The sequence below is a fragment of the Dipodomys ordii genome, unplaced genomic scaffold, assembly GCF_000151885.1.
Source record: "Dipodomys ordii isolate 6190 unplaced genomic scaffold, Dord_2.0 Scaffold13, whole genome shotgun sequence".
Lineage (NCBI taxonomy): Eukaryota > Metazoa > Chordata > Mammalia > Rodentia > Heteromyidae > Dipodomys > Dipodomys ordii.
This window is the reverse complement of record NW_012267229.1, coordinates 6,869,481-6,896,309: the sequence shown is the minus strand read 5'-3', so window position 1 is coordinate 6,896,309 and position 26,829 is coordinate 6,869,481. Positions and strand designations below refer to the sequence as shown.

The window sequence follows — 26,829 nt, the reverse complement described above, 5'->3', positions numbered from 1 at the left end:
AATTCCATGTGACCATGTAAGTGAATATAATACCATGTCATAAAGGCAGGAAACTCTGCTGAATCAGGAGACTCAGAAGCCATTTCTGTCCAGAGTGGAGACATCATTCTGGAACAGCTCCTGAGTGAAACAGACCAGGCTGTAGAAGCATCCTCTCTGCCTTCATCATTACTGCCAGATCAATGTGCAGCTCGCCATCTGTACATGCAGGCCTCTGATGGATCATCTGTAGCAACCTCAGAGTTCTAGAGAGGATTGGTGAACTGACAGGATGCCCACTGTCCTGTCCCACTGACAAAAAACATTGTGGCTCACTGTCAACCATTTAGTTTAGGGGATCCTCATTTGATCAGATATGACCTGAGTACATAGGAGTGTCCCCAGTTGGGCTTATATCCTGGGAAAATTTCACACTTGTTGAGAAATAACTGCTAAGAGCTAGATCTTCATGTTTCACAGAGGTGATCATTTCTTGTCACCTCTGCCTCTTCAGGGATTATAGGCATTTGCCAACTGATCCAAGAACTCACACTTCTCTTGTTGCTTCTATTTCATCTTGGAACAGCAGCATTTGTACTTGTTCAGCGTGATCTCCTGTGTCTTTGTTACCCATTTATTAACACTTGCTTTTTAAACTTTTATTCCAGATTATTTCGGGTCAGTTTCTTTCCGACAAGAAAGTTGGGACGTACGTGGAAGTGGATATGTTTGGTTTGCCGGTGGACACAAGGAGAAAGGCATTTAAGACCAAGACATCCCAAGGAAATGCTGTCAATCCTGTCTGGGAAGAAGAACCAATTGTGTTCAAAAAAGTGAGTCCCATGTGCTTGACAGGAGCTATCTCTTCTCAGATGTCTTGCATGGGGAAAAGCTTAGTTACTTGCTTCATTTAAAGAGAACTCACAAATTTGTGTAGCAGTTGTACATGAACTCTGTCATTAAAGCGGCTGGGTTTGAAGCCTTACTTGAAGACATAAAAGTCATTTGCAATGAAGATATAAAAGCAAACGCAGCCAGGCACTGGTGCTTCAACCCTGTAATCCTAGCTAATCAAGAGGATAAAAGCTACAGATAATAGCCCAAATACAGCCTGGGCAGAAGAATCTATAAGATTCTTATTTTCAGTTAACCACCAAACAGCCAGAAGTCGAGCTGTGGCTCAAGTGGTAGAACATCAGCAAAAAAGCTAAAGGATAGTGCCCAGACCAAGAGTTCAACTCCAATACTGGTACCAAAAACAAAAACAAGCCAGGTACAGGTGGCTCAAAGCTATAATCCTAGCTGCACAGGAAGCTGAGATCTGAGGATCATGATGGGAAGCCAGTCCAGGCAGTGGTTTATCTGCAATAAACTACTCAGAAAAAGCTGAAAAAGACACTGTGGCTCAGGTGGTAGAGTCCTAACTTTGAGCACAAAAGCTTAGGGACAGACCCCAGGCCCTTATTTCAAGCCCTAGGACCACCACCCCCAAAAATAAAAACAAATAAATAAAATTTAAAAATTCCTGTATTACTCTTCTGAGGATCTCAGTTCAAAGTCAGCCTGGGCAGGAAAGCCGAGAAACTCTTATCTCCAATAAACCACCAGAAAACCGGAAATAGTGTGGTAGAGCTCTAGCTTTGAGCTGAAAAGCTGAGGAACAGCACTCAGGCCCAGAGTTCAAGCCCCAAAACTGACCCCCCCAAAAAAAAGCTTTTTATTGCAACTTAAATAATAAGAAGAATATAGCATATATGTCTGTTTATTAAACATTCTGATATAGGTATTGTATGTGTGACTCATGTACTTTGGGATGAGGATGGACCTTTGTTTAATATCTGTGTTCTGTAATAGTTACTTCGATGAAAACTTGAAAACTAATGCTAATTTTTATTCTTCTTTTATTCTTCTAGTGTTTATCCAAGTTCATGTTTAAAATAACCTCAGAATGAGCTTAATCACTTTTTCTTACTTCATTTTATTTTTAAAGTTTTTATTACTATGCTTGTTGTATAGTAAACAATAATATTAATAAAGTCTTTTTCCTATCTCCAAAAAAAAATAACCAAATACACAGTGATAAGGCCTCTAATACTTGGTGTGCAAACACAAAACTTTCTTTATTTTCCTGTTGAGAATGTTCACATAAGAAGAAAATGGCCTGTACTTTATACAAATGCCTTACAGACCAGAGTGCTGTGATCAAAAACACAGAGAAAGCTCTTTTTCTGAGAACCACGTCTTTTCCTTCTAAACATTTACTTTGCAGAGCAACAGCTTTTAACCTAAATTACTGCAATAGAAGCCTCTACTTGTTATGGAAAATCGAAGCCTGGTTCTATGTGATGTTTTCTGTGTGGTCCTCACTCTTGTAACCAGAGATGTTTCTCACAGGTAGTTCTCCCTTCCCTGGCCTGTTTGAGGATAGCGGCTTATGAAGAAGGAGGAAAATTCATTGGTCACCGGATCTTGCCAGTGCAAGCCATTAGGCCAGGTATGGATGGTGGTGTGGTGGCAAATTCTTAAAGTTGTAATGAAAATAATCATGGACTTTTACCTGGTTAGGATTCAAGCAATTATTTGCTGCTTGGTGACTTTTCCAGGTAACCAGGGCTATATAAGTTTCTGGATTTAAATCTAGTCCTTTTTTGGTTTTGCAGCGTACAAGTTCACTTGTGTCCCCAGTACCTACACAGAACAGAACACCTGAAAACTCTCAGATAAGGGTTTATGTCCATGGCTTGAGGGTCTGGAGATTACTAGTGTGTACTAATCTGTTTTTCACAACTATCATGAGAATATTTTTGGTAGATTACTTTTATTTGGCTCGTGGGTTTTGGAGACAGAAAGCACAGGATCAGAAAAGCTCCTCTGTTCTGCTTCAGACGAGGTCCCGATATTGAGTGCATCTCACAGGAGTGTGGGGGGGCAGGTGGGAGGGAGCAATCATCTCACCAGACATGAAGCCACTGAGCTGGATGGGGGCAGGCCCAGCTCTTTGCATAAAGAAAAACAAACAGCAGAGCTTTCTCAAGAACTAACGGTGGGTCACAGGAGAAGTACCTTGAATGACCTTATTCCCTTCAGAAAGCATATTTCCCAATGACTCCAGCTCTTCCCACTTGGCCACACCTAGAAGGCCCATTGTCTTTCCTATCCCCATGGTATAAGTAAAGTTTCCAACACAGGAAACCTGGTGTGGGGGGGGGAGAGGAGGGGGAAGGGAGGTAACAAGGGCCACAGAGCACCGCGGGCCACTGATCCAACTTGGGCTCAGCAACACAGCAGTGCTTCAGGATGCCCATTTGACTTGGATCTGCTCCGGGCACACTCGTTGTAGAGTGCAAGCTGAAAGGACAGGGGTACCCACGCTCTGGACGTCTCTTACAAGATCACACGGAATGCAATAAGGGCCAGTTCTACACGTGCAATTTAAATGTCTGTTTGTGTCATTTCTCTTTCATTCCATTTCATCAGCCAAAGCAGAACTAAGCCTCAAGAAACCACATCACATAGAGCTCTCTTATAAGGGGTCAAACTTGGGTGAATAATTCAAACTGTGGCATACAGTTCTGAATTCTCTTCAGAGTGGGCAGGGTTGGAAGGGAGAACAAATTAGAGGCAATAACGGTGCCCTGACAACTGAGGAAATAAGACTTTATCACTCAATTATCAAGTAGCTCAATGAGCAACAAGTGGCCTGTGCATGTGCATTTCCATTACACAGATGCTCAGGGGTGTGAGTAACTTAAAGAAAATCCATGACACATAGTATGACTGTGTCCCTCCAGGCTATCACTACATCTGCCTGAGGAACGAGAGGAACCAGCCTCTGATGCTGCCCGCTGTCTTTGTCTACATAGAAGTGAAGGACTATGTGCCAGATACGTATGCAGGTAAGCAATCCAGCTCTGAGGGGCATTGCCATCTGTGCTCATCTATTGTGGCTGAATGGAAGGACAATTGGATTAAATCAAAAGCTCAGAAGCACACACTTACCATATATATATATATACATTTATTATATATATATACATTTATTATATATACATTTATAATATATATATACATTTATAGAGAGAGAGAGAGCTAGTTTTAGAACCCTGATCTTTTTCATAGACAAATTGCTATATTTCAAGAAATTAATTTATGATGATCTCAACTGGGAATCACAAATTCAAACACTTATAGTTCCAACCATCTTAGGTATAAACATGGAGAAATGATGGAGGTTATTGCAAATTAGAACACTTGGCTTATCCAAAGATGGCCAGCCTGACTCTCTCCACCTACCTGTGGTCATGCAAATGAGATCCAGATTACAAAGTCTTTTCACTGTTCTAACAGTCTGGAAGACAGGATGTTTATGTACAGTGTCTCTAATCATGAAACCATATACAGGACAAATCAGGGTGTAGGCCATTGCTAAAATGGATGGTATCTTCAAAAAACAAAAACAAAACTGGAGTTCTTTTGAATCTGGAGTTGTGAGGCATTTTGACTTTTCCAGTTTGGCCCAAGGAGTTGAGCACCTTTTATTTTCTCTTCCTGAGATTTCAGCAAAGTTTGCTTCTTGTCTATTTCCAAAATGTTATTTTAGATTAGCCAATGTTATTGGATGGATGGATGGATGGATGGATGGATGGATGGATGGATGGATAGATGGATAGATGGATGGATGGTAAAGGAATCGATGATTAGATGGATAAATGCATGGCTTGTTGGTTAGATGGGTGATGGATGATCAAGAGTTCCAGAATCTTAGACCTAACATGTCTCTTCCTTAGACGTGATTGAAGCCTTGTCAAACCCAATCCGATATGTGAACCTTATGGAGCAGAGAGCTAAGCAACTGGCAGCCTTGACTCTGGAAGATGAGGAAGAAGTGAAGAAGGAGGTGAGGGTCTGTCTGCTGGGGTGGTGCCTGGCATCAATGCGAATTCTGAACCTGCTTGCTGGTTTTGCCACAGTAACTCCACTTCCCAGGAGAACAAGATATGCACCAGATAAATACTCCCATGGAGTCACAAAACAGCCCGATCATTGACCGTGTCCTTCATGGTTCCTCCAACAGCAGCGTTTTATCTTGTGATCACATGAATCAGTGATTTCATACTGACCAGAAGTAATGAAGGCAGTTTTTTAAACTCATGCAATTTTACTGTTATTATAAAACCAACATAGAGAAGGATGTCAGTTATATAAGTCAGATAAAGAGTACATTTCTTTTTAAATAATGTAACCCCCTCCCTCACTCTGTCCTTCCTATCCCCAATCACAAGTTTTATAGTTCATTTTCAACATAGCTCTATTTGTTCACCCTTTGCCCTTCCATTTCTGTTCCCCTGCCTTTAACCTCCCCAAAACAGATAAATGAACAAGCAAGACCAAATGAAAAGTAAACAAAAACAGCAAAAAAAAAGAAAAAAAACACCTCCTATTTCCATTTCCTGAAGTTCATGTTGATAAATATTATGTTATATGATCAGATGGGCATAGCTATTGCACCTGTGTGTCCTCTCCTGAGGATTTCCTCATTCGGTCTCAATGCCTGTGAATAAATTAAAGCATTTTTAAGAGATGGTCATGGGCTCCTAGCTTCTCAGAAGGCTGAGTCATGAGGATCAAAATTGGAGGCCAGCCTGGGCAGAAAAGTCTGTGAGACTCTTATCTCCAATTAATCACTAATGAGCTGGAAGTGGAATTGTGGTAGTAGAGTGCAAGCTTTGAGCAAAAACAAAACAAACCAAGAAGCTCAGGGACAGCACACAGGCTCTACACACACACACACACACGCACGCACGCATGCACGCACGCACGCACACACGCATGCACACGCCAGAATCATTTAGTATTTTCCTTTATTTTGAATTTGAAGTACAAGATTATCAAAATGATTTGGAGATTTTCAAAAACATCTAACATGATGCCTGAATATAGCATGGGCCATAAAATATTTACTGATATTATATATTAATGGTTCCCAAAATCATTTGAACATACTTTCAAATTAGGTGCCATACAATGTAAAGAATAATCAATGTATGGTAAAGAAATATGGGAAGGGATGGGAAGGGGAAACAAAGAGGAGGCAACAATGCTTGATAAGAAATGTACTCGTTATCTTGCCCATGTAATTGTAACTCCTCTGTACAGTATTCTCACAATAAAAAAAGAAATACTTAAAGTCTAAACATAGTATATATGATAGAAGTGGGATATTTTCATTCAAATAATCAGAAGACTATTTCAGGAGAAAAGAAAAACTGGAGAATTAAAGTGTAAATATTCACTTCATTATATTGAGAATTATAGATATATAATGATGAAAAAAGCCAGAGGGTCTCATTTATAAATGCATCATATTTATTATGCACTTCAAAGCACTGACATGCATCAATATATTTTACTCACACTTAATGCATGCATCGGACCTGACTTCCAGGAGTGATTCTTAATTTCTCAAAAATTAGAAGGATATACATTATCTGCTGTCACTCTGGAGTAGAAATTTCATATACAAATGGGGATCTTGTTTGGGACACTCTTTTCTTGAAGCCTGTAGGGCTGGATCTAACAAAGCCTCAGCCACCAATCACATTGGTCCTGAGTGGGCTAGATCTTGGAATTGTGAAATTATCAGTCTCCCCTACAATTGTCTAGCTAAACTGGTAAGCTTATTTTCCTGTTATGCAAATGAAGATATGGCCCTCCTAACCAGCTCCATGCATGGGGCTGTCTGATTTAAGTTATGATCCTCTACCTCTAATAGCTCATCACATATAAGGTGTTTGAAAGAGACTTTACTTACTATGTCACTCACTATATAAAGCATTCAACTCTAGTTATTAATCATAAGAGCCACATTTCCAGTGATCATAAGGCAATCTTTCCCCCTTCCTTTTAATTATTATCTTCAAGCAGTCAGGCAAAGGGACTTCAATTTAACATGTCTGTTTCTGTGTACATCTGGATTACAGTCAGCCCTTCCATCATTCTTTCTTCCCCTCACATGGGATTTTTAATCTGTGTATCCTGTGGCAGATGAACATTCAGTTATCACTTTACTGAATCATATACAAATATGTTCAAGGGCCATCTGTTTCAGACTAGGAATGTGGGGGTTCTTTCTAAGAGGTCTTTTTCTATCTTTGTTTGTTGTCTGGTTTTCAGTACTAGAGTTTGAACTTAGGCCTTTCCATGTGCTAGGTAGACACAGTACACCTTGCGTCACGCCTCCAGCCCTTTCTGCAGTGGTTATTTTAACATGAATGTTTGCATTTTTCCCCAGGTGGGTCTGTACCATTATCGTTTTATTTCACGTGAGTTAGAATGTGAAGGGTGTGCCATTGCACCCAGGTTGTTTTTGGTTGAGATGTGATTTTGTGCATTCTTTGTACATGTTCGTCTAGAACTATGATCAGCCCAATCTCAGCTTCCCAGGTAGCTAGGATTACAAGTATACGTCTCTGCAACTGACTTGAAAAATTAATTTTTCAAAGCTGATTTCACTGGGATGGTTAAAAAATGCCTTTGACTCAAAAATTGGCATGTTGGAATGAAACCTCTTTGTACAACAACTTAAACGTAATATTTTTCTTATCATAAAACAATTAAGCCAAAAAACTTGCAATCATTCCATTCGGCCACCAGAGGGCAGGGCCTTACTTCTGCTGATATTCTTCCATACTGGGAAAGCAAAATCAAGTAAGGGCAGCGAAAGACTTCCTCTCTTCTCAACCTTCTTCCCTTGATATTTATTTAACTGGATTCTAAGACTTTTAGGTTCCTTCTATAAGACAAATTTACAGTTCTTTTGTTTTGATCATAATTTATAGAAACTTCGGAAAGGCTGTACTTTTTATTGAAATTCATCAAAGCAGGTACTTGAGGAAAACCTGGGAAGAAAGAGTCATAAGGATTGCTTTTGATGATTCTTTTGAGTGGGACAAGGTATTTGTTTTTGGATCACGTATCTATCTGATGGAAAATGCTTAATTTTGCAATCATGTCAAAGGCTAAAGTCCTATTTAAAAAAAACTTCAGTTTTCAACCCTTGTATTGAATTTTTTTTTTAACTTGTCCTAGATGAGTGCCTTTTCCGGCCTTAACAATTATTATCACATTTGTTTGTCTTTGTGTCTCAGCTACGTTACTCTTATGGCTCTTGAAGCTGCCATTTTCCACATACAGAGTAAAAGCTGCTCTTGACATTTAGACTTAAGACCATAACACATGGCCTAATACAAGTTCTGCTGTCCCCTGAGTGAACTCTGCCCCACATCACAGTTTTTTCAAAAATTTTCTGTAGATGTTGATTTCTTATTAGTCTTATGAGGTTGTACAAAGGTATTTCAATTTTTGGCATTTTCTTTTTTTATTGTGAAAATACTGTACAGAGAGGTTACAATTACATGGGCAAGATAGTGAGTACATTTCTTATCAAGCATTGTTGCCTCCTCCTTTTTTTCCCCTTCCCATCCCTGCCTTCCCATCTACCCCCCAGGCTCCAACCCCCGTGCCAAAGTTGTAAAGTTCATTTTTCAACATAATGTCTTGTACACCTCATTGTTGCAATGGGTCCACCTGTATCCCTATTTAAACAATTTGTTTTTTCCCTTCCCCTCCACAAATTATACCAACATCAAATACAGTGAAAACAAGGGTTATACCGTGGTGGAGGGACATGCAAAGCAACAAAGAAATCATCTTATAAATATGTTAGAAACAATAGCAAGAAAGAAAAAAAACATGTGAGTCCTTATCTTTGGGTTCATTTCACCTATCATCAACTTATCTGACCTTTTCTGCTTGTCTCAGACATATACTAGTTATTGCAAATAAGGGAAACCATGGGACCTATGTTTCTTTGGGCTTGGCTTACTTCACTTCATATAATTTTTTTCCAAGTCTTTCCATTTCCTAACAAATGGGGCAAGGTCATTCTTTCTGATGGAGGCATAGAATTCCATTGTGTATATATACCACATTTTCTTGATCCATTTAACATATCAGTTATCAGTATAATACATCTTGATCCATTTAACATATCAGTTATCAGTATAATACATCTTGATCCATTTAACATATCAGTTATCAGTATAATACATCTTGATCAGCATCACTCCTTTCATCGCCCTCCCCCATCTCTCCCAACCCACCTATCCCCTCAGCTTACTTGCTTCTGCTTCCACATAGGTGCATTAAATATCATGACTATATAGACTATATAGTCACACTCCCCTCCCAACAACACGTGTTCCAGCTTCCTGGCACTAACCATAGTGAGTTGTTCAAAGAAGTTACACTACTGGAATTCTCCCCTGCATATACCATATATACATATGAATATGTATACATTTGCATATATTTTTCTAATTTAGGTCTCATTTCCACCTACAAGAGAAAACAGGTGTTCTTTGACTCTCTAACTTCACTTAATAATTTTTTCCAGGTCCATCTATTTCCCTGAAAATGACATCATAGCCTTCTTCCTGATGTATGAGTAAAATTCCACTGTGATATATATATATATATATATATATATGTTCATATCATTTGTCCATTGAAGAGTATTTGGGCTGTTACCACAACTTGGCTATGGTGACTAGTACAGCAATGAACATGGATGTGCCAATGTCTTTACTATGTCCTGACTTGATTCTTTTGGATAAATACTACTTCACTTTCCAATGAAGTCTTTAGAAAAGATGTTCAGTAACACGCCCAGTTGCTTTGCTTTGTAAGGGTGTGAGAATAAAAACCACCTGAGCTGGGCACTGACACATGCCTATAATCCTAGCTACTCAGGAGGCTCAGATCTGAGGATTGTGGTTCAAAGCCACCCTGGGCGAAAAAGTCCTTGCGACTCTTATCCTCTTATCTCCAATGAACTATTTAAAAAAAAAAAGCCAGAAGTGGCGCTGTGGCTCAAATGGTAGTGTGCTAGGCTTGAGCAAAAGAACTTCAAAGACAGTGCCTAGGACCAGAGTTCAAGCCCCAGGACTGAATAAAATAAAATAAAGAAAAGAAAAGAAGAAAAGAAACACCTGTCCCGCAGCCTGCAGTGATCCACTGCTACTATTCTCATCTATTTCCATTAGATAAGCCTAGTCAGTTCAAGTTTGCAAGTGGTGCCTTGAGCAGAAATGCCTGGTAGTTTGTCATCATAGATTCTCACTACACTCACATGGAACATTGGTCTCCTGAAAAATGGCAAGAGGCTTTGACAAGAGTTACAACCAACCCTAAATGCCTCACCCACCTTCTTTTCAATGTGTGTACAGCCAGAAGGGCAGGTAAAGAATGGAGAACTGTGAGCTAGCTGGCCCTCAGCCCACAACACTGGCAGCCTCGCCAGACCTCAGCATTTCTGAGGATTCATTTCTCACCTGAGCACAGTCTCAAGATTCCAGGCAAACGGCTCCTCCTGTAAGCCAAGGGAACAGACAGGCAGTGTCTGGCCCTAGTGTCTCAAGATGTGCTTTATCCGGTCTTTTAGGGATATGAGATTGGGAGAGTTCAGAAGGGGGAAAAATGTAATTTTCTGGCTATTTTCCAAATTTGAGCAGAAATAGTCCGAAGCTAAGCATCCACTCAATTAACGGAGCTCTCTCCCACTCTGTCTGTGGCTCCAGTTACCCTGTTGCACTAAATCCTGCCCCATTCGCTTGCCTCCATAGTTCCCATTAACTGCCTGTTAATGGATAGTTGGCTAGTAGACCTGCTTGCCCTGCCTGCGGCCCATGCTGCCTTAAGCTTCTCCACGTAGGACCTCAGAGTTCTGAACTTCTCCAAAAGGTCCCTGAAAATCCATCGCCAATCCTTGCTGATCATCCTCCACTGTAACCACAAAACCAACACCCATGTTTACACAAAATATATCTCCTTAAAAAAAAAACAAAATAAATCTTTGAAGCTTGGTGCTGGTGGCAAGAAAGACCTTAAGATTCTGTTATCACCAATAAACTACCAAAGCAGGGCAGGGGAGGGGACAGGGTTGTGGTGGATGCAGGAAGTGGAGCTGTGGCTCAAGTTGTAGAGCACTAGCCTTGAGCAGAAGCACTCAGGGACAGCACCCAGGTACTGAGTTCAGTCCTGTGGACCAGCACACACACCACACACACAAACACACAGACACAGACACACACACACACACACACACACACACATTTGGAAGAGTGGTGGGGCTTTGTCTCACTTGTACTCCATTAGCAGAGATTTCTTTTCCCCTTAGCCTGAGTTTAGAATGGCTTTTTTTTTTTGCTGAAGGTTGATGCTATACCACTTGAGCCATACCTCCACTTCCAAGAGGATCAACAAAAAAACCCTGAGTTCTCTAAGACACTACTTCTAGATGCTCAAAGGAACCCATTCATTATTACCTTCTATGAAGGTAATACTATTGCTCAAGATAGATTGAAGCACATATGTTAAAGATGTTTGAGGGCATGGATTAAAAGACACTTGTGAAGACAAGCATGGTGGTGCATATCTGTGGTCCCAGCATATGAAAAGTAGAAATAGGAAAACTGTGAGTTTTTTTAAATAAAGTGTGAAAGAAAGTAAATGGAAGGAAGAAAAGAAGGATGGAGGAAAAGAGAAGGAAGGAAGAACAGGAATGGAAAAAGGTAGAAGCAAGGCATCAGTGGCTCACGCCTATAATCCTAGCTACTCAGGATGCTGAGATCTGAGGATCACTGTTCAAAGCCAGCCCGGGCAGGTAGAGCACTAGCTTTGAGCTGAAGAGTGCAGGGACAGCCCTCACGCCCAGAGATCAGCACCCACGACTGGCAAAAAGGTGGAAGAAAGACAGGAGAAAAGGAGGGAGGAAGAGAAGAGTGAAGGGAAGGCGAGAGAGAGAGAGGGAAGGAGGAAGTGAGGAAAAATGTGTAAAAAGCCACTTTCTTCTATTTCATCTTCCCTTTTATCAATTTTCTATCAGTAACTACATACCAAAATGTCAGTGTTGCACTCCAAATGGTTTCTGGAAAAATACCTCTCTCCTGGTGTCTTTCATGAATGCAGAACGCTGGTATACACTTGACAGTAAAACCTGCTACAGTCTTGGAAGGCAATTCTCATAAAGAGCTGCAAAGCATTTGAGTATCAAAAAGCATCATTGAAATAATATGTAATTACTGAGGCAATTATTTCATAAGGACCACATTTATTCAGCAAGCATTTATTAAATGCTCACTTGGACCAAGAATATGGAGTGAAGTAGGTGGATTTCTTAAGTGTTGATGCATTATTGTTCATTGGTAATGTCTCGTGCATTGCATTTATCTATAAATCTTTATAACACTTAACTTATTTAGTTCTCTAAGAAGCCTGACAAGATTGTGAGTCCATACATATTCTTAGCTACAAAGAAGAAGCAGAGCACAGTGATTTGCCCAACATTCCACTGATAATGAATGTCAGGGGCAGAATTTGAACCTAGGCAAGTCTAGTACCAAAATCTTCATTCTCACCCACCACATCAATTAGTTATTGTTGTAAATCAAACAGTCCCCAAATTTAGAGACTTGCAACATGAGCTAATTCTTACCCCCTCCCACAAACACCTCTCCACCCCAAGATCTTTGTTCAACTGAGCAGTTCTTGCTGATTTCTATCAGGCTCAGCCTATCTTGGCTGGCTCACCCATATCTAGAGGACCTCCGGGGATGACTGGCCTAGGATGTCCTGGCCAGGAGGGCCAGGTCGCTTCCACAAAGCCTGTCATCCTCATTGATTGCATGGAGTTTGCTACTTTCTCACTGAAGCAAATCACCTCATCAGTCCCAAAGGCACCTACGAGGATACCTCCGAAGGCTACCGACATGTTGGAGTTAAAATCAGAACTTCAATAGAATTCACCTATCATCCTTGTGATTCTCAACACCAAGATGCATTGATCTCGCTTTCTAGAGTTTTTCAAACTTTGCTGCTTCAAGCTTGAATGAGTTGTAACAATGCCTTGCTGTTTTAGGAAGCCAATGAAAGACCACTAAGAAATGCAAGAAATGATAGTGTCTTTATCGTTGTAGGCTGATCCTGGGGAAATGCCATCAGAGGCTCCAAATGAAACCAGGACCACACCAGCAGAAAATGGCGTGAATCACACCACATCCTTGACACCCAAGCCACCCTCCCAGGCACTACACAGCCAACCAGCTCCAGGTAAGCAATGGGGAAAGAACCACTGGCCCTGATTCCGGAGTCTCCAGCTGCTTGTGCACCTGTCTCTGAAGGTGGGCAGTATGACTTTTTTAACTAATGCCCCTAGAGCAGAAAGTGGTGTATACATGCCTAATGGTGAGTGAATGGATGGATGGATGAATGAACGCCAAGGTGGAGATCTGAGTACTCATCCCCCTTTGTTGACAACTTAGAGCCCATTCAGGTTTCCTGTATTATTACCTCGTAGTGAGTTATGATTCATCTGCTGGTGAGGGTTGTGGAGAGTTCTAGGAATTTATCAACCAATATACTTTAGAACCATGCTCTTAGTCCTACTTCACCAACACTCTGTCTGCCAACAGCTCCTCTCCTTCTTACTCCAACATACTCTTTAGTTGCCTTGAGTGTCTCTGTGCCCTGGACACTCTGTTGGGCTCTTGTCAGGGGTGAGTTTGTTTCCCTCTCATTCCAGTCCTCTGCAGGTAAGATTCTGTTATCTTCCATCATTACTTCCTGAGGGGCCACAGAGCAAGTGGGGAGTGAACTCAGGTTAGACTCAGCTTCTCAAAATACCAAAACTCTGGCTTTGAGCTGGGACACTCCAACCTAAGGCCTACATTTCTCAGAAAAATCCTTTGATCACTTTGAACAGTTTGATAGTCTTGTACTAATGGGTGTGATTACCTCCCGTGTGTGTCCTGCCTCTTTATGTCTGTGTCCTAGGCTTCTGGATGAGCTTCAGTGTATGCTGCTTCAGTACATCACATGCACAGTTGAAAAATGGCATGTGCTTGGTAACTCTTGTTGAATTGGCTAATCAAGAATAGAGAATTTTTTCCAGAGAAGATGTGACTTCCTGATTCCCTTCTTTTTGTTGTCATAGAGGATGGGAGGGTATTTCTCATGTGGAGATGATATTTTAACAGGAACAAGTCATATTGAATTTTTATCAGATGCGCACAAATTGATGCTTTACTTTTTAGAAGAGTATTGGAATCAACTCCTGTAAGATGACTAACCACAAACAAGATGTTTTCACTTGGTGTATAATAGTCTTTAAAAAAGGACTATTATGCATCAAGTGAAAACTTCTTGTGTGCTTCTGAGATATAAAAAAGTCATTTAAATACACTAATAAATAAATATAGTTGTGTGATTCCAGAAGTGGAAGAGAATTTGGAATTCTAATGCTGATTTTTAACCTTAGAATAATTTGCCTCACAGACCACAAAAATTCTTCCCTTACAAAGCAAAAGCTCTGGGCTTCTCCTAAAGTTCACATCTACTAAGATCTTGGTGTCACCTTCAAACCAGGAAGTCAACGCTGGCAGGATGCTCTGAGCTGAAGAGCGAGCTTGTGTGATCCTCACCTGCTTCTACTGATGAACTTTCCATTGTTCCACACCCCACCTCAGACCCCGCAGTGAAGTCACTTGTCATGGATTGGTAGTTTCCTTTTATGTATGACAGTGCCTCAGATTTTCCTAGGTTTTGTAGCTTGAATGCTCTCAGGAATTCTGACCAGGTATTCTGCAACATGTCCTTGTAGGTAGTGTGAAGCTGATGCCCTCTCCCCTCCAGGCATTCTGTCAGAGACAAGTGATGTCAGCACCCCCTCCTCCATGGCTGGTGATGTCCCATCATTTGATGATTTCTCTACCAAAAGTTATGATATTTTATATACCTTGGGAGAGATTCTTGGGGACTGAATCAATCTCTTCATCTTCCCAAATCTCTGTATGCTTTTTTCCCACTGATGTTGGACTCCACTGGTGAGTCTTGCTGCAAAAAAAATATTCTTACTGCCTGGTGGTCAGCATTTGATTTTAAAAGATTGTGTTAGTCATTCCCAGGGTTGTCAAAAGGTGGCAGCAGCATTTCCTAAAGTGAATGTACTTTTGGTTCAAGTAGACACTACTCTTTCTCCCAGGTTATGTAGGCATGTAATTTCACACTTAAGAAGGATTATCTTAAAGTTACAAATGAAGACTCTTAAGGATCATTTTGTTACACATCTACTTTCACAATCTGTCATTGTGACATTGGCAGTCTGTGTGTGTAGGTGTGAATGTGTATATATGTGTGTGCATGTGTGTATAAGTGTGTGTGTGTACTTAAGGGTTGGTAGACGTAACTCAGGGCCTCATGCATGAGTTACCCCCCGATCTCCAAAGCCCAAGCATTTCTTTCTACAGGAAGAGCACTATTTTAAAAGTTAAAGAAAGATATTTATTTTGTCTTTTTGTTTCAGGTTCTGTAAAGGCACCTGCCAAAACAGAAGATCTTATTCAGAGTGTCTTAACAGGTAAATATTCCCTTTTCCTTACCCCCTCACCACCTCCAGAGTCTGACAAATGAAGAACTAAAAAAAGAAAAGATATCTCCCTTATCTCTGAAAAATAGGTTGTTAATATCTCTTTTTTGAAAGAGTCTACATATATTTAGCCCTAGTTTAGGCCCATTATGTGATGAAATCACAGGGAAGTAACTTAAAGTGTTAGATAGGACTCTACAAGTTAAAAATAATAGTTTTAGCTAGGCACTGGCTATAATCCTAGCTACTCAGATGGCTGCAACCCGGAGGATTGCTGTTCAAAGCCAGCAGTGGTGGAAAAATCTAAGACTCCACCTCCAAAACAACCAACAGAGAGAAAGGATGGAAGTCTGGCTCAAGTCATAGTAGAAAACCAGCTGTGAACAAGCAATCCAAGAAAGAGTACATGACCCTGAAATCAAAGTCCAGGCACCACCCACAAAAAAAATGTGACCGTACTGACTAAAGGAATAGGAGCAGCTGTAATGATCTTTTGGTGATTTATTGATGAGTAATGTTTGTGTCTTTATATGAATACACATTACCTTTATACTTACAATATATTCTCAGGAATGGAATTTTACTACCCACTTTTGTTTGAAAGAAGTATTTTAGGTAGTTATTTTATTGAAAAGATGATGAGCAGAGGGTTACAGTTACATAAGTAAGGTAGTGAATACATTTGATTTTAATCATTGTTACCCCATCCCTCATTATCTTCCACTTACCCCTCCCTATTCCCCTCCCCCCCAGGTTGGTTCTTTTTTTTGGGGGGGGGGTCCGGTCATGGGGCCTGAACTTTGGGCCTGGGCGCTGTCTCTCAGCTCTTCAGCTCAAGGCTAGCGCTCTACCACTTGAGACACAGCACCACTTCCGGCTTTTTTTCTTTTTGCTTATGTGGTACTGAGGAATTGAACCCAGGGCCTCAGGCATGCAAGGCAAGCACTCTACCACTGAGCCACCTTCCCAGCCCCCAGTTGTAAGGCTCTTATCCCACATAGTTGCATTGGTTCATCCTTTGTCCTGCTGGTTCTGTGATTCCCTTTCCCTTCCACATATCAAGAAATCTTACATATGAAATACATGGTACCAAATACTAAGAGAAATGAGAAAGAAAAAGGTTAAAAAAGAAAAGGTAGTTTTTTTTCTTTTAATCATTGGTTGGGACATATAGAATCCTGTTTCTTAAAAAAATATGTACTACAAGCTATTTTTATAGAAGTAAAAGTGAATCAGAAACCCCAAATCCTTAGGACTCTAACTTCTTAATATAATAACTTACAATACTACCATGAGTCAGTTTATGCCTGGGGTAAACCATGAAATAAATGTACTTAGTTTTACTCCATGACTTCCCCCACCCCAAAAAAAAAGAATATCAAGAGAATCAACACAAGACAGAGAAAGAAAGCATACTGCAATTCCTTAAAGACCTTAGCATTTAGTAACCTACTTTATTCTTCTGATTCAATGTTTACCCACTAAAGCATCTCATTTTGTATTCAGCTTCATCATTATTCATAGCATTTATTATTTCTAAATCTCTTGACAGTTCTAAATGTTTGTGGCAATGTTTATTTTTGCTCCCAGAGGCAGAAAGTTTAGACCAAAGAATGAAAACACGTGAACCCTGACTTAATCTGGGTACAAGTAAAGGAGAATTCATTGAAGTTAAAACCCTGCCTGTTAAAAGCTATCTCACCATCCATGTGGTGATAAGCAGGACACTGAGAACTTAGAGTAGCCAACTGATCATCAGATTTATATTGACTTCTGAAAAGCACATTCTAGAACTGAGGCAAGAGGTTAGCAAGATTTAGAATGTTTTAAGTGCAGGCTCTGTCATAGTCAACATTCTCTCAACATTGGATAAAATATCACAGAAGTTGTTGATAACCCTTCTGATGTCTTCATGAAATCTAGATTAGAGGTTCCTCTCCCTGGATACTAGCTACCATATATTGTGTAGATAAATGCACAAGCCATATTGTGAATGCTACCCCTAAGAGAGGTCATTGTAGAACCTACATAATTATCTGTTAAGCCTCCACAAGCACAGAGCCCAAAACTATTAAGCACTTTCCATGAATTCTCTTTTTTTTTTTTGTTGGTCGTGGGGCTTGAACTCTGGGCCTGGGTGCTGTTCCTCAGCTCTTCAGTTCAAGGCGAGCGCTCTACCTCTTGAGCCACAGCACAACTTCCGGTTTTCTAGTGGTTTATTGGAGATCAGAGTCTTAAGGACTTTTCTGCCTGGGCTGGCTTTGAACCATGATCCTCAGATCTCAGCCAGAGTAGCTAGGATTACAGGTGTGAACCACCGGCACCCGGCTTCCATGAATTCTTTTATGGCACCATCCTAACAACCCTGTAAAGTAGTACAAGTGTTATAATCCTTAAAGCAGATGTGTTGGGGCTCTTCCCAAATTCCCTGTACATCTGATGTGCCCTTTTCTCCCAGCTGTGATGAGGGCTGGCTCCTAACAGCTCATGGCTTCTCTTTCTCTGCAAAACTGATCAGAGCCTATAGGAAGATCCTCCCAAGAAGACTAGAGCACCCCCACATTGCACTGCAAAAATGCAATGAGCTGATATTCTTGCCTTAAGAGGAGATCAATCCTTCTGACCATTCATAGTTCATACTACAGGGCTCACCTGCGGTCAGGTAGCAGGCAAGCTCTGTTTGACATAGCCTCTGGTTTAGTAAATGCTCCAGTCTCATCTCCCTCCTTCTCTTTCCTACCCTCAGGAGATCACATTCACCTGAATGCATATTTTGGGCTCTGTTTAGAGAACCCAAACTTTAAGATTAAAAATATATATATAAACTATGGAAGAAAGTGAGTACGCAAGAAGTAACACAGTATTAAAGTTGGCAAGGGATAGAGCAAGACAAGAACCCAGATAAGCTGGACATCAAGGCTCTGCTCTTAAGGTGTTTGTTAGTGGAGATGAGACTGAGACAGGTATTGCTCTCCAAGCCGGTCCCCAATGCTCTCCCGGCCCACACTTTCCTGCCCCTTAGCTCTTATGCTCATCTGTTGCAGAAGTGGAAGCACAGACTATTGAAGAGCTAAAGCAACAGAAATCATTTGTAAAACTTCAAAAGAAGCACTACAAGGAAATGAAAGACCTAGTAAAGAGACACCACAAGAAAACCACTGACCTAATCAAAGAACACACTACAAAATACAATGAAATTCAGAATGACTACTTGAGAAGAAGAGCAACTTTGGAAAAGACTGCTAAAAAGGACAGCAAGAAAAAGTGAGTTGTTTATTTTATAGCATGAGGAAGAAAGTCATTTCCATGGACTGTCAAGGTTTGGGCCATGTTATTCCCTATTTGGGGACCTTAATATCCCTTTTGCTTGAAGGCCAAATTTCTTTCTTTATTTTTTTCCTTTTTTTTTTTTTTGGTCCAGTCGTGGGGCCTGAACGCTGGGCCTGGGCGCTGTCCCTCAGCTCTTCAGTTCAAGGCTAGCGCTCTACCACTTGAGCCACCTTCCCAGCCCCTCCTTTTTTTTTTTTTTAAAGTAATGGGATCTTGCTATGTCACCCAGGCTTCTTTCAAATTCCTAGGATCAAGCAATATTCCTGCCTTAAAATTTTATGTACAAGCTTAGAAAAATATTTATGTATAAGCATAGTCTAGTTTGTAGACAGAGCTCTGGCAAATAGATTCATAGTCTCTCTCTCTCTCTTTCTCTCTCTCTCTCTCTCTCTCTCTCTGTGCATGTGTCCTAGGCCTTGAACTCAGGCCCTGGGAACTGTCTTTTTTTGCTCAAGGCTAACATTCTACCACATGAGCCACAATTCCACATCCAGCTCTTTTGATAATGAATTGGAGATAAGAGTCTCAGGGACTTTCCTTACTGGGCTGGCTTTGAACTAGAATCCTCAGATCTCAGCCTCCTGAGTAACCAGGATTACAGGCGTGAGCCTTTCTTGTACTCATGACCACCGCATATTTTTTCCCTATTTCTAATGTTATCTCAAAGGTGATGTGCAGAGGGGTTGCAGTTACCTGTCAGGTAACGAGTGCATTTCTTTTTGAAATGTAACCCATTCCCTCATTCTCTCCCAGTCTTCACTTCCTGACTTACCTCTCCCTGAAACTCTGTAGTTCATTTCCAAAATGGTGTCCACTGGGTTTCTCTACTGAATTGGTTCACCCTTAAGCTCTTTCTTGTGTTTTCAGATCTGAGCCCAGTAGCCCTGACCATGGCTCCTCTGCCATAGAACAAGACCTAGCTGCTCTGGATGCAGAAATGACCCAAAAGTTAATAGACTTGAAAGACAAACAGCAACAGCAGCTGCTTAATCTTCGGCAAGAACAGTATTATAGTGAAAAATACCAGAAGCGGGAGCATATTAAGTTGGTAAGCCCAAGATATGTGATTTATGCTTGTGTGGCTGCAACCCCCTTTGCCAAAGCAAATATCTGATGCTAGTGGGTCTCCTATAGGAAACTAAGGCAACATAAATGAAGCTCATCTGTGAGGGTACAGGGACTATACTATACAATATTTTATAAGTCCTATCATTCTAGCATGCTTACTTGACTCCTTTCCCCAATTATAATTTGTAGATTATAGATTATAATTATAGATTATATTATAGATTGTGTTTTCATTTGCACAAATTTAAATTTAGATTTAAATAGTTTTAGGGGAATCTTTGGAATTTTAATGAAGTTAAGATCCTACTCAGGAGTAACATGGTTCAAAACCAGCCTGGGCAGAAAAGTCTGTAAGACTCGTATCTCCAATTAACCACCAAAAAGCTGCAAGTGGAGCTGTGGCTCATAGTAGAGAACTAGTCTTGAGCAACAAATATAGAGACAGTGCTCAGGCCCTAAGTTTGAGCCCCCAGGAACAGAAAAAGAGAGAAAGAAAAAGAAAGGAAGAAAGGAAGGAAGGAAAGGCAGGCAGGCAGGCAGGAAGGAAGGAAGGAAGGGAGGAAGGGAGAGAGAGAGGGAGGGAGGGAGGGAGGGACAGAGCTGGGCGTGGTTGCCCAAGCCTGTAATTTTACCTACTTGGGAAGTAGAGATGGGAGAATCATGCTTCAAGGCCAGCCTGATAATAAAATGTCTGAAGTCTACATCTCAACCAATGGCTGGACACTGGTGCATGCCTGTTATCCTGTTTTAAGGGGAAAGGACAAAATTGGGACACAGTGACACACACACCTGCTCAGTAAAACCAAGACCCTAAGTTTAATCCCCAGTCCAGTGCACCCCCCTAAAAAATTGAAAACAAAAACATTGAAAGTAAATTTGTACTTTTTTCTGTATCGCCTTTTAAGATCAGCAATGACAAAATTACAAAACCTTCCATCCGACTTTTTATAGTCAGCTTGTGAATACCACCTATCTTGACACTGATCAAGATTCATTGGCATTCAACATTGACATCTTGAATTGAAACTCCTTTGTACAGTGACTTAAAGATAATAAAATAAGGGCTGGGAATGTGGCTTAGTGGTAGCATGCTTAGCATGCATGAAGACCTGAGTTCAATTCCTCAGTACTACATAAACTGAAAAAGCCAGAAATGGTGCTGCTCAAGTGGTAGAGCACTAGCCTTGAGCAAAAGAAGCTCAGGGACAGTGTCCAAGCCCTGAGTTCCAGCCCTAGGATTGGCAAAAACAATTTTAAATTTAAGGTAATGAAAAAAATAAAACATCTTTCAAAAAAAATCATTATCTAAAGGGCCAAAATAGATTCTTGTTATTCCAGTTGCTGAAGCTCCCTATGAAAGCAAGTGCTACTTCCTCAGTTAATGAGCGTTTTTTTGTCCTCCAAATGTTTGCTCATGGATTGTGATATTCTCTCCATGACTAATATCTAATACCATATATTGAGCAAAGCCAAGAAAAGAAATGAGTAAGTTAATGCCAATTAAAGTAGTTACACCCATAGGAACCGGGTTGATAGAGGTATTGATTTGTGTGATCTGCCCATTTCTTTGCTAAGAGTCTGTATAAGAAAATTGTAATGCTGTTTTTGCTTGTAAAATTGGAAGTCTGAAATGACTTAGCTGACACTGTACACTAGATAACTTAGTACAGCACTGTTGATGTAGTACTGAACTTCTATGACTATGAAAATTCATGGGTCACAAGTAAGCTATGGGACTTTTCCTTTTTGACAGACTCTCCAGAAGCAATAGGGCAGGGCAGTCCCAGAGTGATCCCTTTAAAGTTATTTCTGATCACATCATTCTTCTGTTCAAAAACCTTCAACAGGCCCCACCTTACTCTGAACAACACAGAAGAGATAAAGAAACCCGAAGACCTTAGAAGATCTGTCTCTCAACCTGCAAATCTAATGTCTCTTACCCAATTCTTTATAATCCTCCTCAGAGAGAACTATTCTGTTCTTCCAATATCCAGGCCCAGTCTGAGCCCAGAGTTTGCATATCAATTCTTCTGCTTTTCTAAATCTTGCCTTTATAAGTCAGTCTTTTATCTGAGAACTTGGGTTGCCTTATCAGGAAGTTTGGCCTACATAATCTATTTTAAATGCTATTCAAGTTGTTGAGACACTCTGAGGTTCTTTAGCACATTTTATTTAGTTACAAGATTTTACCCTAGCTTTCCCAACTTCACCATCCCCTCAAATTATCTAGTCCATTGTAAGATATATAGAGAAAGAATATTAATACATTATATTATACATTGAATATTATGACTGCATTTGCTCACTCTTCCTCTCTCCATTCCATTTTTTCTTTATAAACTTCCTTTTTATCTACTCACCTCCTGTGTCCTGGTTTCTTTATACTTTTAGGTTGTTTTAATTCAAACTATATATATATATATATATATATATATATATATGGTACAACATATATAAAGATCACTTATCCACACTTGGCTGCTAATATTGGGCAAAATTTACTGTGATACAATTCTTAAGAGTGCCTTTAGACATTTCTCTCTTAAAGTCTTAAATTAGCAACAGAATGTTACATTTCAACTCCAGCTGACTAAGATGACAAAACTTCCAAATGACCTTGAACAATAAAACTACCTTACTACAACCAAGGCAGAAGATAGAGGCAAAAGATGCCTAAAGAATGCAATATCTTTACACAGTAACCAACCCTGGAGTTGCAGTTTAGACTATAATTATTTGTTCATCCCAGATCCAGGAGAAAGATGTAGTAAACCTCTACTGTTGTGGTTGTATACAGTTAGCAAAATAATAGTCCAATATGAGAGAGTAAAAACTGAAAGGCACTCTGGATTTGGGGAAGTTTATTTGGATAGCTACCTGAGACATCCACTATTTACACTTTAACTGCAACATGCCTATCAAAGCTTTTTATCAATTCCATTTATATAACCAAGAATTGGGGCTGGGAAGGTGGCTCAGTGGTAGAGCGCTTGCCTTGCATGCGTGAGGCCCTGGGTTCGATTCCTCAGCACCACATAAGCAAAAAGAAAAAAACCAGAAGTGGTGCTGTGGCTCAAGTGGTAGAGTGCTAGCCTTGAGCTGAAGAGCTGAGGGACAGCGCCCAGGCCCAGAGTTCAGGCCCCATGACCAGACCCAAAAAAAACCAAAAAATTAAATTAAAAAAATATAACAAAGAATTATTCTCCAAGGGAACCTTTAAACTGAAAGTGTGAATTCTATCTTTGATGAGAGTTCTAAATGTTGAATGAACAGACCTCCCAAGCTAAATTAGATGAATGAAAGGGTAATTAAAAAATTGAGTAGGGCACTGGTGGCTCACACCTGTAATCCCAGCTACTCAGGAGGCTGAGATCTGAGGATACAGTTCAAAGACAGCCCAGGCAGGAAAGTCTGTGCCGCTCTAATCTCTAATAAACCATCAGAAAGACCGGAAGTGGTGCTGTGGTTCAAGTGGCAGAGTGCTAGCCTTGAGCTGAAGAGCTGAGGGACAGCACCCAGGCCCAGAGTTCAAGCCCCACAACTGACAAAAATAAAAAACGAGTAGGCCTAGCTTTTTTTTATTGTTTTAAAGAGTATTCAGATGATAAGAAAAAATAAACAAAAAATATTTAGGGATTAAATGATAACTTCCTTTGGTTTCAGATGTTGCTATTTGGAGTTCAAGAAGTAAAGAGAGCAGCCTATCAATAAACTCCTTACCAGGTTTGACCCTGGAATTGAGGATCCGTTTTGTCCTTATTTCCCAGAATTGTGGGAGGACTGTAGAGATCTCATTGTAATCTCTAGCAAAAGTTTCTCATGTCTGGATTTTTAACAGTCTGGTCCCACACAATTCTCCTTAAAGTTGTAGCTTCTATTTCTGCCAAGTCCCTGAGAACTTACTGTCTGATGTAGCTGCAGCAGTGACCATCCTTTCCTGGATTGGATGTTGCCATACACTGTTTTCATCTCACTGCTAAGGAGCTCACCACCGTGATCCCCTAGATGTACCTGTGACGAGTATCATGGCAACTTGAATGCAAAGGTGTAGATGTGAGAATCACCGTTTAAAGCTGTGTCCATGAGGAAGGGTAATGAGTGATGTCACTATCTGCCTGTCATCTCCCTAAAATTGCTTTTTGTTGAAATGAGACCTCTTTTTTAATTAATTAATTTATTTTTAATTTAATTTTATTGTTAAGGTGATGTACAGAGGAGTTACAGTTGCCTATGTAAGGTAGTGAGTACACTTTTTGTGGGACATTGTTACCATCTCCCTTATTTTTCTCCCACTTTCCCTGCTCTCCAACTCCCCCAGGCAAGTTGTAAAGTTCACGTCCAACATAACGTCTTGTGAGTATCTCTGTTGCATTGGTTCACCTGTTGTCCATTGCCTTACCATTTTGTTGTTCCCCTTCCCTTTCCCAAAAAGATGAACGTATATACAAGATACAGGGTATCAAAATAAAAAAAAACAGTGACAACAGGGGATAAAACAAATGAAAATAAACCAAGGAACAAAGAAATAACTTCACACAGCACATTAAAAACAAGAACCACAAAGAAAAACCTCTTATTTCCACATCTTGGAGTTCATTTCAATCAGCATCATCTTAGATGGTCTTATGTGCATAGCTATTAAGCTTTGGTGCTCCTCTGCTAGGACAATCCTAGACATATACTAATTATTACAAATGAGGGAAACTATGAAGCCTGTGTTTCTTTGGGTCTGGCTTATTTCACTTATATGATTTTTTCCAAGTCTTTCCATTTCCTTATGTATGGGGAGATGTCATCCTTTCTGATGGAAGCACAGAATTCCATTGTGTATATATTTCACATTTTCTTAATCTGTTCATCTACTGAGGGGCATCTGGGTTGGTTCCATATCTTAGCAATGGCAAATAATACTGCAGTAAACATGGTTGTGCTAGTAGCTTTAGTATGGCCTTGTTTGTGGTCATTTGGGTAAATGTCCAAATGTGGGATTGCTGGGTTATAGGGGAACTCCATGTTCAGTCTTTTGAGGAACCTCCATACTGCTTTCCAAAGTGGTCGAACAAGTTTACACTCCCGTGAACAGTGTAATAGGATTCCCTTTTGGTCACATCCCTGCCAGCACCTGTTGTTATTAAATTTCTTGGTAATGGCCATTCTACTGGGGTGAGGTGGAATGTGAAGTGAGAAGTGTTTTATGCTTTTCTGTTGATCACTTGATGGATCAATAGCTGGATGGGTGACTTGTCTGGTGGTAAAGTCACAGTTCCTCTGGAAATCACTCCTGTGATTTCTTGCCCAGATTCATAATAAAAGGACATAGCTACTTTATCTAGAGATATGTAAAGGTAAAATTTGGAGCTCTCCCTACGTACCAGTTTCTTGAAATATTTGCATGAATAACTTTAGAGTCTTTGGACCTTAGGTAATGACCCTGGCTCCAAGGCAGAAAACTATAAGATGGGGAGATTTGTTCTAAATTGTTAATCTGATTTTCACCAAATGTCCTATATCAAACATTGTATCCTATCTATACCACTATGACTATTTCTTTTTAAGTTTTGAAGTGACTTTGATGATAGGAATTCTGAGGGACCCATCAGAAGGTTCCAAGTCACTCTCAATATTCAGCCACAGCATCACATTTAAAGCCACAGCATCACATTTAAAAGTATGCATCCATAGTCAAATGACTGGGATTTTGAGATGATTCTGTCAGTCTCAGCATAGCTTGGTCCCATTGTTTTGTTGTTGTTGTTTTTCTTTATTTTAAAGTTGTAGTTCTGGGATCAGACCCAAGCTCTCTCACATGTTAAACATGAGGTATTCCATTGAGCTATATCCCTTCAAACCATCCATTTCTCCCTTCTTTCCTCTTGACCTTTGATAGCTTATATTCCTTTTATTCATCTACCTGTCTGCCCTACCAGCAGTCATTTCAGGATCCTAAACCAACATCAGTACCCATTAACCTAAATCCCCCAATCCCTGGCCAATCCCAGAGGGTCCAATTTGCATTTTAAAATCGTTGCTTAGATAGATACTGACCAGCTATAAACTAATCCCCATCACCCTATGATAAGGATGCTTGGAGGATAAGAGTTAGAACACTGTTTCCCCACTGAATTGCTATGTAACCACTCTTAGCTTCAGAATTCTTGTCTGCTCTGTGGAAATAGGATAATTCTTAACGGGTGGAACTATAAAAAGGAATACGACAATAATGAATATGACATATTATTTTAGTGAAAACCTGCATTTTATGATACATGAATCAACTAGGAAGTCTGCACTTCAAATATAAATGTGTAATACAGTTATAAACATCCTGCTATATCCTGAGGGAACTCATCATGTGTTCCTTTTGACGATTTGTATCAGCAGTGTGTGCTGCTCAGATGTTTAGCAGACAGACACTTGAATTTCCTCCCTTCCATGGGGAAATGTATATGCCAAGAGTAATTGCAGTGAATGAGGTATCTCTACTGTTAGTTGTGGTAGCACAATTTGTCTTTCTCCAGCACTCTGACTTTACCCTAAGATAATCTTTTGAGAAATAAATGATTTTGCTTCTGAAAGTTTTGATGTTTTTCACAAAACAAGAAATGACAAAGAAAAGTAAATGATGTTAGTAATAGAATCATTGTTTAAATGTCTTTTCATTTGTAAAATTTCCTGATTATTGACTTAATGGAATTGATGTACTTTCCACATAAATACTGTATATACACACATTCACACAAAATGCAGTCAAAAATCTACACACTACTTTCAATTTGCTCTTTACATAATGACATGAACAATTTTTATCACTCATGCTTTTCAATGACATTCTTATTATTTATTTTGTTTTGTAACTGTAACATAATTTATTTATTCAGTTTCCTAATGATAGAATCCTCTTCTTCTTCTTCCTCCTCCTCCTCCTCCTCCTCCTTCTCCTCCTTTCCCTCCTCCTCCTCCTCCTCCTCCTC

The 26,829-nt window shown here is 40.1% G+C and overlaps 1 protein-coding gene across 2 annotated transcripts in view; it reads left to right on the top strand.

Moving 5' to 3' along the window:
* The window catches only part of Plcb1 (phospholipase C, beta 1 (phosphoinositide-specific)), a 614,138-nt gene that overhangs the window by 497,138 nt on the left and 90,171 nt on the right, over positions 1-26,829 (top strand). For both annotated transcript variants that reach the window (XM_013011003.1, XM_013011004.1), the window contains exons 20-27: positions 648-812; positions 2,374-2,473; positions 3,771-3,875; positions 4,767-4,876; positions 13,014-13,146; positions 15,398-15,451; positions 18,505-18,724; positions 19,658-19,838. In XM_013011003.1, the coding sequence (XP_012866457.1) occupies positions 648-812; positions 2,374-2,473; positions 3,771-3,875; positions 4,767-4,876; positions 13,014-13,146; positions 15,398-15,451; positions 18,505-18,724; positions 19,658-19,838 (1,068 nt within the window). The remainder of the gene's footprint in view (positions 1-647; positions 813-2,373; positions 2,474-3,770; positions 3,876-4,766; positions 4,877-13,013; positions 13,147-15,397; positions 15,452-18,504; positions 18,725-19,657; positions 19,839-26,829) is intronic.